The 13964-nt window shown below is 39.2% G+C and overlaps 1 protein-coding gene across 2 annotated transcripts in view; it reads right to left on the reverse strand.

The window, feature by feature from the left end:
• Piwil2 (piwi like RNA-mediated gene silencing 2) overlaps positions 1–13964 on the reverse strand; it is a 58374-nt gene that overhangs the window by 2247 nt on the left and 42163 nt on the right. For both annotated transcript variants that reach the window (XM_040293084.2, XM_005329338.5), the window contains exons 21-22: positions 1590–1843; positions 601–708 (exon numbers count right to left, since the gene is read on the reverse strand). In XM_040293084.2, the coding sequence (XP_040149018.2) occupies positions 601–708; positions 1590–1843 (362 nt within the window). The remainder of the gene's footprint in view (positions 1–600; positions 709–1589; positions 1844–13964) is intronic.

The raw sequence follows: 13964 nt of genomic DNA on the forward strand, positions 1-13964 counted from the left end.
ATTCTTCCATGTAATTGTTCCTACTTCGATCATTTGTAAGTCAGAGGATGGGTGAATCCCCTCGTTTTCTTGTTTTTATACTAAAACAAGAAAGACAACATGAAGAAAATGCCTTTCTTTGCCTACAAGAAAAGTCTGCAGTAGGATAAGGACCTCAGCGGCATGTTGAGACGATATGAACTCAAGGACACTGGGTCTCACATCTGGTGGTGTCATAACCATGTGCAGCATTTCTTAAAACACAAATGCCGGCCAGGCACGGTGGTGTGCACCTACAGTCCCAGCTACTTGGAAAGCTGAGGCAGAAAGATTACTAGAGTCCAGGAGGTCAAGACCAGCCTAAGCCACACAGCAAGACATTGTCTCTTGAATAAATAAGAGTACTTTAGAACGTTCAGGGGCACTAGCTGATATCAGTTTTATTTATGTATTTATTTATTTTAAGATGTTCAAGTAATTTTGTAAAATCGGGATTACCAGTTACTTCTCAAAAGAATACCACTGTGGTCAAATTCAAGGGGTAGGTATACCTGGGGGCAGGCAGTGACCCCACCTAGTTAGCTGGTCAGAAGTTAGGGTGAGAAAGGAGTAAGTTATCACCTCTGCATATGATCAGGGCTCAGGTTCGCAGTGTTGAGAACACAGACATAATGCGTAGGAATGCCACAGCCCTGTCGTACATGGTGGGCGAGGAGGTAGAAATCCACCCTAGGAAGGAAAAAGCACCAATGAAGGACATGGTAAGATTTAGCTGGAGGAGCTGGAGAGGATCTTGGAAATCACTCTAGCTCCTCCATGTAGGCTTAGAAAGGAAAATGACTGGATCCAGGACACACAAGAATCAGATTAGTATTAGAATTTAGGTCTCCTGACTCATTGGGCTACTGCAGTGGTGGGAGATGCTCCCTTACCTGTGCGTGGAAGGGTTAGCCTTCTGGGTCTTAGGACAAGACTGCGTAGGCAGAATTCTGTATTAACGGTAAAAGCTTTGTTGGTTTTCAATGTTTTTAAAACTTTTCTTCTTTTAATTTCTTTTTTCCTCCTGACACTGGAAATTGAACCCAAGGGCATTCTACCACCAGGCTTCATCCCCAGACCTTTTTATTTTTTATTTTGAGACAAGAACTCACTAAATTTTTAAGCCTACAACTTGCAATCCTACTGCATTAGCCTCCCTAGTTGCTGGAATTAGAGGCCTGTGCCACCAAGTCTAGCTTAAAGCTTTATTTTTTTCAATAGTAGAATCTGGTTGAACATGGTGATGCACATGTGTAATCACAGCAACTCAGGAGGCTGAGGCAGGAGTATGAAAGTTCAAGGCCAGCCTCAGCAATTTAGTGAGCAACTTTAGTGAGATCCTGTCTCAAAAAATAAGGAGGGCTGGTGATGCAGCTCAGTGGTAAAGCGCCTCAGGTTCAATCCTCAGCACCAAAATAAAAAAAAAAAAAATTTACAAAGGAAAAAAGAAAGAAAAAGAGAACCTGTGGATTCCATTCCAATCTCTCTGGCATCCTCCACATCCCAATACCCCGGAAACAGGTAACTGCTCCAACCTATCCTCCAATACTGTCTTTTTGTTGCCCACTTACCACTCACAACTTGTTATTGTATGATCTACCACAGTTCCAGGGGAGGGTGTCACAAAGTGCTCAGTAGCAGCCAGGTACAGATTGGTACTGATTTTCTTCTGAACTACAAACACCACCATCTTGGGCTGGTAATTCTCAAAAGCCTCAAAACACTTCTGCAGCTGAGGAATCTCATAGTTGGCAACTGTTTTCAGCTGGCCATCAGACACTCCATCACGGTACACCACAATCTTCTCTGGTAGACAGTGGTTCACCTGAAATGACACCCAAATGAGGTAACTCGTGGGGCCCTCGGGCAAAGGACCACAGTGAGAGAGACTTATTCAAATCCCAACCTGGAGACCTGGCAGTGGATCCCTTTGGCAGCTGGCTCCAAAGTTACCATGTCTGACAGGCATGGAAAAAAGCTTCTAATCATTTCTAGACTTTCTCAGGGTAGTAAAACAGACCTGGAACAGCATGGGTATTACAAAATATGAAAGCCAAATAGGCAAGTTATGAGTCACATGTACACAGCTTATCTTCAAACAGAGGGAACAAAGTTAAAGGGAACAGTAGGGGGCTGGGGATGTGGTTCAAGTGGTAGCGCGCTCTCCTGGCATGCATGCGGCCCGGGTTTGATCCTCAGCATCACATACAAACAAAGATGTTGTATCTTCTGATAACTAAAAATTAAATATTAAAAAAATTTTCTCTCTCTTAAAAAAAAAGGAAAACACATATAATAGCAAAAACAAGTTCAGAAATAATTAGATGTTCAATAAACTTAAAAAAAAAGGGAACAGTAGGAAAATTATGGGCTGAATCAGTCTTCCTTCTACTTGGATTTATCGCTAATAACTGTGTAGGCAAAGAACATGGTGAAGTGCTGGAAAAGTTGTAACAAAGGAACACACAAGCCACAGATCCACCATCCTCAGATTCCGACATACTGGCAACATCCAAAGTTGTGGAGAAATGAAAGGTTCTTTAACTAAATATTATCCTACAATCTGCATAATGTGAAATGTTTTTATTATAACTAAATAAATTATCTACTGTCTTGAATAAGTTTGAAGAATAATTGCTTTCCCATTTGGGGAACATAATCATGTTCTAGTTGTGTTCAATTTCAACAGTTCAGGGGTTGTGGCTCAGTGGTAGAGAGCTCACCTAGCATGTGCAAGGCCCTGGGTTCGATCCTCAGCACCACATAAAAAATAAAATAAAGGTATTGTGTCCAACTACAACTAAAAAATAAATATTAAAAAAAAAAAAAGCTTAGTTCAATTGTAAGAAGTCCCCTTAAGAGTGCTTTGGTTGGAAGTTCATAACCCTTTTGAATCAAATTGTGAAATATGATATATCAAGAAAGATGTAATGTTTTGAACAACCAACAATAAAAAAAAAAAGAGTGCTTTGGTTTAATTCAGGTTTTTGTGTTTTGTCGCTGTTGTTTGGTACTGAGGAATGAACACAGGGATGCTTTACCACAGAACTACAGCTCTTATCCTTTAGTTTTTGAGACAGGTTCTTACCAAGTTGCTGAGGCTAGCCTTAAACTTGGGATTCTCCTGCCTCAATCTCCCAAGTAGCTGGGATTACAGGGGTATGCTAACCACACCTGGCCTTGGTTTAATTCAGTTTTGATTCTGGTTGAGTGAGTTCATACTAATTTTTTTTGTTGTTGCTCAAAAAAAACTAAATTATGAATTAAGTTTAAATATTAATTACATATGCATGCACTATTATTATAGGTTATCCTACATGAAAATTTTATTTCAAAGAACCTTTCCTAAAAATAATCACCTATAATCTTTTTTTAAGCTCAGAGGTTGAAATATTTTATAAATGCCCCTTTTTCTGAGAAACCTCAAGTACTCCAAAATTTACAAACATGTAATCCATCTTCACAGTCACTGGAATTACTGCCTCAGTTTGTGGTACTTATTTCTTCTTTTGGTAACAGAACTTCAGTTCCCGCCTGACCTCAGCACTGCCAAAATTTGGGGCCAGACAATCTTTCATTGTGGGGGCCGAGCTGTGCTCTGAAGCATCAGGGTTCAGCAGCATGCTGGGTCTCTGTCCACTAGATGCCAACAGCATTCTCTCTTAGTTATGACCAAAAGTGTCTCTAGGCTGCCCGCCGGGAGGACAAAACCACCCCCAGTTGACAGCCACCACATAAACCACAGGACATGCAGATGGCTCAAGCCACGCCAACAGAAATTCCTCCCTTGTGCTCAGTCTTGAGCAGATTAAGAGAATGAAGAAAACCTGGAGTTTGTTCCCTTGGGGGCACCTTCTCGTCAGGCCCCTGCTTCAGAAGCCCAGCTCTAGTCCATTTTCCAATTTGGGGCACAACCATCTCAATCTCACCAACTCCCCTGATAAGCTGTATTAAGAGGTGACTCAGGAACTTATTTGGAAGAAACTTCATTTTACAGATAAGCAAACAGGACACTGGTTTTGGGGTCAGGAGATCTGGGACTGGGTTTGATTCCACTGCCCCTTAGCTATGCTCTGAGGACTCAATCTCCTGAGTTGAAATATGGAGAAAACAATCATTTTACCTTCTCATCAGGATTAGGAGGAATAAATTAAAATTATACACATATTTATAATATATTACTCTACATAAATATATATTTAACATATAGCAACACATGAACACTTGTGTATCTCTATCTTTTGTGTGTGTGTGCACACACACTGTACTGGGGACTGACCTGGTGGGGAACTCTACCATTGAGCTACATCCCCAGTTCTTTTAATTTTTTATTTTAAGACAGAGTCTTTAAAAAGGGGCTGGAATGTTTCTCAGTGGTTGAATGCCCCTGGAGTGTCAAAAAAAAAAAAAAAGACAGGATCTTGCTAAGTTGCTGAGGGTGTAAGTTACCCAGACTGGCCTCAACCTTACAATCTTTCTGCCAAAGCCTCCCAAGTTGCTGCGATTACAAATGTGCACCACCACATTCAGTTGTTTTTTATTTTTCAAGACAGGGTCTCACTAAGTTGCCAAGGCTGGCCTCAACTTTCCATCCTCCTGCCTGTCTCCTGAATAGCAGGGATTATAAGGCATGTACTACCATGCCTGGCTAGTTTATTGATAATTTTAAATAACTTCTAATATGGTAACTATTTCCAGATATATTCCCATGTGAACAAAAACTCTTTGAGGCCCTCAGTAATATTTAAGTATGTAAAGACTAAAAATTTTGAGAATTGCTAGACTTAGAGATACAAATTTAAATCTGATACTAAATGTCACATCTGGCTTAAGACTGCCTGGAAGGCTTCAGGTGGTAGATCAAGAACTGAGAAACGCTCAACTCAGGACAGTTGGAAAAGCCGGACAAAATGTAACCACCTCGAGAAGAAGCCTTCAAAGCCACCAGCAGCAGAGGCTTCCTTCAAAGCCACCAGCAGCAGAGGAGGGATGACAGGGGCCCAGTCAGCCCTGGAAGCTGTTTTCCTGTTTGCGGGTTCCACCAGGACAACAATAAGGCTGCAAGGTTGAGGAGTGCTTTTTATTCTGAACAGCAGTATTGAAATGTATTTTTTTTTTTTTTGGTACTGGGGATTGAACTCAGGGGCACTCAACCACTGAGCCATATCCCCAGCCCTATTTTGTATTTTATTTAGAGACAGGGTCTGAGTTGCTTAGTATCTCACTTTTGCTGAGGCTGGCTTTGAACTTGTGATCCTCCTGTCTCAGCCTCCCTAGCTGCTGGGATTACAGGTATGCACCACTGCACCTAGCTCTTGAAATATAATTTGATATATCATAAAACTCACCCCATTAAAGTATAAGAAGATTTTGATGTTTTCAGAATTTTGAAACCATCACCACTAATTTTATTTATTTGGTACTGGAAATTGAAACCAGAGGTGCTTTACCAGTGAGCTACATGCCCACGGATGACAGTGAGACAGGGTCTTACTAAGTTGAGTAGGGCCTTACTAGGTTGCTGAAACTGGTCTTGAACTCGTGATCCTCCTGCCTCAGCCTCCCAAGTCACTGGGATTACAGGTGTGCACCACCACACTTGGCCCATTACCACTAATTTTAGAATTTATCTATCACCCCAAAAGGAAATCCATAACACTTACAGTCACTTCCCAAACATGCTCCCCACAATTCCTGGAACCCACTAATTAACTTTTTTTTTTTTTTGGTATCAGTGTTTGAACCCAGCGGCACTTAACCACTGAGCCATGTCCCCAGCCCTTTTTTTTTATAGTTTATTTAGTCACAGGGTCTTGCTGAGTTTTTCAGGGCCTAAGTTTCTGAGGCTGGATTTGAACTCATGATCCTCCTGCCTCAGCCTCCAGAGCCACTGTGATTACAGGCGTGTGCCCAAGTGACTGGCTTTACTAATGAACTTTGTATGGGTTGACCTGTACCGAACAAATAAAATCATAAAATATGTGGTCTTTGGTGTCTAAATAATTTCACTCAGCTTAATGCTTTTATCGTTCTTTCATACTACAGCTTGTTCCAGTCCTTCATTCCTTTGTATTGAAGAATATTATTCTATTGCAATAAAAAGTAGACACACATCCCGTTTCTTTTGTCATTGATTCTCGGACGTTTATTTGGATTGTTTCTAGCTTTGACTACTATGAACAATGCTGCTGTGAACATTTGTTCTACTGTTGTTTTTGTTTTTGTTATTTTGAGACAGGGACTTGCTGTTACTGAGGCTGGCCTCAACCTCACAATCCTCTTACCTCAATCTCCCGAGTAGCTGGGGCAATGTGTGCATACCACACCCAGCTTTTGCTGTGAACATCTGAGTACAAGGTTGTGTGTGGACTTGTTTTCCATTCTCTTGGGTATGTTCCTAGAAATGCTAGGTCATATGGTAAATCTGTTTGACTTTCTAAATAACTGTCAAACTGTTTTCCAAAGTAGCTGCATCATCGTATAACCAATGCGATTCTGCAACCTGTACACTTGGAAAAATGAGAATTTATATCCCATTTGATTCAAATGTATGATATGTCAAGATCACTGTATTGTCATGAGCAACTAATTAAAAAAAAGTAGCTGCATCAGTTTATAGTCTCAATGGCAATATACGAAGGTTCTAGTTTCTCCACATTCTCAATAACACTTTTATTGCCCATCTTTTTTAAAAAAAGTTATTCAGTGCATATGAAGATATCTTTCTGTCTGCAGTCTTTAAAGTAAGAGGCTACTTTTAAAGCAGTTTTTAAATTTATAAAATAAGAACTGAGGTAATAGTACGATTTCCCATGTACCCTCCTTCTACATCCAACTCCATTAAAAAAATTTTTATTTAGTTGTAGATTGATATAATACCTTTATTTTATTTTTATGTGGAGCTTAGGATCAGACTCAGTGCTCCCCACATGGGAGGCGAGCTCACTGCCACTGAGCTACAACCCGAGCCTCCTCCAACTCCATTTTCTGTATCATCAATACTGCATTAAGGTGATATGTTTATTACAACTGATGGACACAAATATTGATACATTAGTAATGACTCAAGTCTAGAGTTTACATCAAGGTTCTTCTGTGTTGTACTTTCCTATGGGTTTGGAAAATGTATAATGTCATGTATCCATCATTATAGTAACATATAGAATACTTCCACAGCCTAAATATCTCCTGTGCTTCACCTATGTCTAACTGCATACACCTCCCAAATCTCTGATCTTCTTATGGTCTCCATAATCACATTTTTCCAAAATATCCTATGTTGGAATCATACAGTACATAATCTTTTCAGATTGGTTTCTTTCTCTTAGTAATATGCATTTAAAGTGGTTCTGTCTTTTTTTTTTTTTTTGAGGGGGGGCGGGGGGGGGGGAAGAGGCACTCTGGGGATTGAACCCAGGAGCTCACACAGGCTAGGCAACCACTCTACCATGGAAGTACATTCCCAGCCCTTCTAAAACTTTGATATGGAATCTACACCAAATCTCCCAAGATGGCTTTGCCCTCCCAAATAGCTAAGATTGCAGGTTTATGCCACCGCTCCCTGCAAGGTGGTTCGGTCTTCTCATGGCATGGTAGCTTATTTCTTTTTAGAACTGAATACCTTTCATTGTCTGGATGTACCATTTTATTTACCTGTTCACCAACTGAAGGACATCTTGGTTGCTTCCAAGCTTCATGTGCAGGTTTTGTGTGGACATTAATTTTCAATTCATTTGGGAAAATATTAGAATATGATTACTGGATAGTATGGCCAGATGTGTTTAGTTTTGTAATTAACTATCAAACTGTTTTCAAAGTGGCTGTACCATTTTACATTCCCATTAGCAATGAGTGAGAGTTCCTGTGGTTCTACATCCCATCAGCATTTGGAGTTACAAGTATTTTGAACTTCTAATAGGTGTGCAATGACACATCATCAGTTTTAATGTGTGAAACTCTAAGAGCATAAAATGTTGGGAATTTTTTCATATGCTTATTTGCCATCAGTTGGTATTCTGTAACAAGACACCTGAACAGTCTTTTGTCAATTTTTCAACAGGGTTGTTCGTTTCCTTGAGTTATAAGAGTTCTTTGTACATTTTGGTCCTTTACAAGACATGTATTCTGCACATATTTTTTTCCAGTCTGCAGCTTATCTTTCCATTCTTTTAATAATGTCTTTCCTAGAGCCTTTTTTCCACCCCCTTGTGGTTCAAGGGATTGAACTCAGAAGCATACTCCCACTGAACTACACTCCAGCCTTTTTTTTTTTTTTTGTAGATCCTGAGACAGGGGTCTTGTTAAGTTGTCCAGGCTGGCCTTGAACTTGTGATCCTCCTGCCTCAGCCTCCCAAATAGCTGGAATTACAGGCATGCACCCCCATACCCTGCCCAGAGTCAAAAGTTTTAATTAAATCTACCTTATCGATTTTTTTATTTCATGGACTGTTTTTGGTGACTAAAAAGTAATCACCAAATCTGAGGTCATCTAGATTTTCTGTTATCTTCCAGAAATTTTCTGGTTTTGCATGTAAAATGTAGGTTTTTGCTCCATTTTGATTTAATTTTTTGTGGAAGGTCTAAAGACTGTATGTCGATTTTTTTTTTTTTTTGCATGTGAATTGCCCATAGTTGTTCCAGCACCATTTGTTGAAAAGGCTGTTCTTTCACTGAATTGCTATTTTTTTTCCTTAAAGATCCACTTGACTTATTTGCATGGGTCTATTTCTGGGCTATTCATTTCCCTTGACCTGTATGTCTTTTCCCTCATCAATACCATACCATTTGGGGGCTGAGGTTGTGGCTTAGTGGTAAAGTACCTGCCTAGCATGTGTGAGACACTGGGTTCAATCCTCAGTACCACATAAAAATAAATAAATAAAGGTATTGTGTTCATCTAATACACACACACATACATATATCATACAATTTTGATTGCTATAGCTTTATAGTTAAGTCTTCAAGTTGGGTAGTATTAGCCCTCGGTTTTGTTTTTCAGTAATGTATCAGTTGTCCCACATTTCCTGTCTCTTCATGAAAACCTTAGAATGGGTTTGTTGATATCCACAAAATAACCTGCTGGGATTTTGACTCACTGCAGTAAATCTATTGATCAAAATTGGGAGAAACTGACATCATAATGATAGCAAGTTTTCCTGTCAATGAACATGGAGTTCTCTCTGAATTTGATTATTCTTGTAATGTTTTTCATCATAATTTAGTAGTTTTTCAAATGTAGATATGAGTGTTCCATTTTTTTGTGCTAATATAAATGTTTTTCAAATTCTAATTCTTCATTGCTGGGACAGAGAGAAGTGGCTTTCTTTCTTCTTCTTCTTTTTTTTTTTCCTTTAACAAAGCAATTGACTATTACATATTAACCTTGTACAACCTTGCAGTTCCCACTTGTTAGTTCCAGCAGGGTTTGTTTGGTTTGGTTTTATTGCTTTGTAATTACTTGGGATTTTCTCCAGAAATATATTAGTCCATTTTCTATTGCTAATAACTGAATACCACAGACTGGATGACTTCAAGTGAAGAGAAGCATGCTATGGCTCATAGTTCTGGAGTTCCAAGGTTGCAGGGCCACACCTGGTGGTATTCTTTCTGGAAGAATGCCAAGATGGTACAGGGCATTGTGTAGCAAGAGATGAAAAGTGTACTGTGTCTCCCGGTCTCTTCTTCTCACAGAGCTACCAGGACTGATTCAAGAGGGCTCCTTCGTGACATTAGCTCATCTTCATCCCTTCCATGGGCCAGGCCTCCAAACACCAATTCAGATATTCCACGCTGTAGGTACCTCATAATGGGGACTAAACTGCAGTACACGAAGCCTTGGGGGACACATTCAAACCACAGCAACAGATAATCATGCAAATGAAGATCATTTTCTCTCCTTCTTCCTAATCTGTACACTTTTAATTTTCTTTTCTTACTGCAATAGTTAGGACTTCCAACGTGAAGCCAAACACAAGTGCTGAAAGGGGCGCATCTTTGTCTTATTCCTTATGTTAAAGGGAAAACATCTACTTTTTCACAGCTAAGTCTGATTTAGCTGTCAGTTTTGTTATTATTTTCGGTAGAAGTTCCCCTCTGAATCAGCCTTGTAGAAATGGAATAAAAACCCACTTGGCTATTGTATTTGTTTCCCGTGGCTGCTGTAACCAAGTACTACAAACGGGGTGGCTCAAAACAACAGAAAATCATTCCCTTACAGTTCTGAATATTACAAGTGCACAATGAAGACATGAGTGGGGCCATGCTTCCTCTGAAGGTTCTAGGGAAGAATTCTTCCTTGATTCTCGTAGCTCCTGCTGGTTACTGCCTAACCCTGGTATTTCTGGCTTGTAGTTATATCACTCCAATTTCTGCCTTCACTTTCACATCATCTTCTCCTCCAAAGGTCTGCAGCTTCACTAAGTATTCTCCCTGCGTATGTGTCCAAATTCCCCTCTTTTTGGACAAACACCAGCCCAAGAGTAGGACCCATTCTTATCCAGTCCAATCTTTGCAAAAGCCCTACTTCCAAATAAGGGCACATTCACAGATTCCAGGGAACATGAATTTGGAGGGGCATTATTCAACTCACTATGGTCATAGTGTATACTTCTTTTTGTATTGCTAAAATAACATTGTTATTCTGTCAAGGATTTTTGCACATATACTTGTGAGAAATACCCATCTGAGGTTTTCTTTCTTGTGTCTTTACCTGGTTTTAGTGTGATGTGGAATGTCATAGATTTTGTTTTCCATTTCCATAATAATTAAGGATATTTAGCTTTTTTTCATGTGCTTACTGTCTAGTTGCATATGCTCTTTAGGGAAATATCTATTTTAGTGTTTATTCATTTTAAAATTGGGTTATCTTTCTCTTGAGCTGAAAGAATTCTTTTTGTATTCTGGAACATTTTATAAAATACAATTTATTTTTAAAAATATCTTACATCCTCATTAATTTTATCAGAGGAATAATTTATTCTGTTCTACGGATCATCTTTTCACTTTCTCAGTAGTATCCCTTGAAGCATAAGTTTGTTTTCCCCCTTCCATGCTGGGGTTTGAATGCAGGGCCTCACACATTAGATACTCTACACTGAGCTGGAAGGTTTTCAATTAGGAGGTTTGTTTTGTTTGATATGGCATCTCACAATGTTGCCCAGGCAGTCCTTGGATTCCTGTGCTCAAGGGATCCTCCTGACTCAGCCTGCCAAGTAGGTGGGATTACAGGCACCAGTCACAGTACCTGGCAAAAGTATTTAATATTGGTGAAGTCCAATTTATCTATTTTGGGGGGCGGATACAGGGATTGAACTCAGGGGCACTCAACCACTGAGCCACAACCCCAGCCCTATTTTGTATTTTATTTAGAGACAGGGTCTCATTGAGTTACTTAGCGCCTCGCTGTTGCTTAGGCTGGCTTTGAACCCACGATCCTCCTGTCTCAGCCTCCTGAGCCTCTGGGATTACAGACATGCACCATCACGACCAGCCCAATTTATCTATTTTTAATTCATCTACAGACTCAAATTCTGGGAGTATTGCATTTATAACAATATTAAATGCTCCAATCCATGAAAATGAGATGTCTTTCCTTTTATTTATATTTTTCAACAATACTTCTGCAAGTCAGGATCACTGGCACACATCTGTAGTCTCAGCTACACGGGAGGCTGAAGCAGGAGGATCACTTGAGCCCATAAGTTTCAGGCAATCCTGGACAACACAGAAATACCACATCTTTAAAATAATTTTTCTGTGGCTTTCAGTATTTGTCTTGTACTTCTTTCCTTTTCTTCCTAGATATTCTTTTTATGGTATTGCAAATGAAATTATTTCCTTAATTTTTGGATTTGATCACTGCTATGATAAAAAATACAATTTATTTTATAAAAATCTTACATCCTCTGTAAATACATTTTTAATAAAAACTTTATTAAAAAATATCTTGCATTCTCAGCCCTGCCGAGTTGTGTTCTACTAATGTAGCCTCTTGGGCTCTATTTTGGTTATTGTTTCCATAGTATATTTTGTACTGCCCTTTTATTTTTCAGCCTCCTTACACCTTTGAAATTAAAATGTGGCTCTTGCAGGTAGCATACCTAAACATTTTAAATTTTTTTTATTTTGCAGTTCTGGGGATTGAACCAAGGGCTTCAAGCATGCTAGGCAAGTGCTCTACCACTGAGCTAAATCCCCAGCCCTCTATGTTTTTCTTTTACTCCGTTCTGTTACTCTCTACCTTTTGAGTGGTGTTGGGTCTGCTGACATGTGATGTCTTTTTTTTTTTTTTTTTGGTACCAAGTATTGAATTTGTGATCGTCCTGCCTCATTATAAATTGTATAATGGGTTCAAATTTGTGATGGATGCTTACTTGCTGAGCCACATTCCCAACTCTTTATTATAATTTATTTCGAGATAGGGTCTTGCTAAGTTGCTAAGGCTGGCTTTAAACTTGCAATCCTCCTGCCTAGCCTCCTGAACTGCTGGGATTACAGGCATGAGCTACTGCACCTGGCTGGTAATGCAGTGAGATTTATATCCGCTATTTTATTTGTTTTCTATGTGCCTATATATATTTTAATTCTTCTACTCTTTCATAACTGCCTTATTTTGTATTAAATAGACATTTCTAGATACCATTATAATTCCCTTTTTTAACCTAGTTATATGAACTTTTATATAGTTTTTGGAGTTTCTCTCTCTCTCTCTCTCTCTCTTTTTTTTTTTTAAACTAGGGATTAAACCCAGGGGCCCTCAACCATTAAACCACATCTCTAGCCATTTTTATCACTTATTTTGAGAGAGGGTCTCAACTAAATTGCTTAGAGCCATACTAAGTTGCCCAGGCTGCACTCAAACTTGCCATCCTCATGCCATAACCTCTCAAGTGGCTAAGATTACAGGCATGCACCACCACACCAGGCCTTGGAGTTATTTTCTTAATGGTTTCCCTGGAGATTAAAATTTTAACATAAGGTTAAACATCTCATTTATACAGAGTACAGTGGCACATACCTGTAATCGCATTGACTTGGGAGGCAGGAGGATCACCAAGTTCAAAGCCAGTCTCAGCAACTTGGCAAGGCCCTAAGCAATTTAGGGAGACCCTATCTCTAAATAAAATGTTAAAAAGGGCTGGGGATGGGGCTCAGTGGTTAAACATCTCTGGTTTCAATCCCTAGTACCAAAAATAAACAAACAAATAAACACCTTGTTCACTTGATAATTAACAAAATTAATTTCAGTAATTTCCACATCCTTTGTCTTTACTGTCGTACAAATGACATCATTACGCATTATGTGTACATTCTACCAGATTTATAGTTATTGCTTTATGCAGTTTTCTCTTAGAAGAAAAGCTACTAACAAAAATACTTTTTGGCTTTCTTTTAAATTTACCTATGCGGTCACCTCTTCCAGTAGCATTTATTTCTTCATATGGATCCAAGTTACTGTCTAGTGTCATTTCATTACAGAGTTATTTCATTAAAGGACTCTCTTTAGTATTTCTTGGAGGACAAGTCTGATAATAAAAATTTCTTCCAGGGGCTGGGGTTGTGGCCCAGTGGCAAAGTGCTTGCCGAGCATGTGTGAGCCACTGGGTTTGATCCTCAGCACCACATAAAAATAAATAAAGGCCCCCTGACAACTAAAAATAAAAATTAAAAAACAATCTTCCAGATTTTATGTGGGGAAATCTTAATTTTTCTTTCTTTCTTTTCTTCTTCTTTGTTTTGTTTTTGTTTTTTGTTACTGGAAATTGAACTCAGGGATGCTTTACCACAAAGTTTTTTTGTTTGTTTGTTTGTTTTTTGAGAAAGGATCTCAATAAGATGCTGAGGCTGGCCTTGATCTTGCAGTCCTCCTGCCCCAGCCTCTGAGTTGCTGGAATTATAGGCCTGCACGACCATGCCTGGCAATTTCTTGTTGTTGTTGTTGTTGTTAT

Source organism: Ictidomys tridecemlineatus, chromosome 14, assembly GCF_052094955.1.
Source record: "Ictidomys tridecemlineatus isolate mIctTri1 chromosome 14, mIctTri1.hap1, whole genome shotgun sequence".
NCBI classification, from domain to species: Eukaryota; Metazoa; Chordata; class Mammalia; order Rodentia; family Sciuridae; genus Ictidomys; species Ictidomys tridecemlineatus.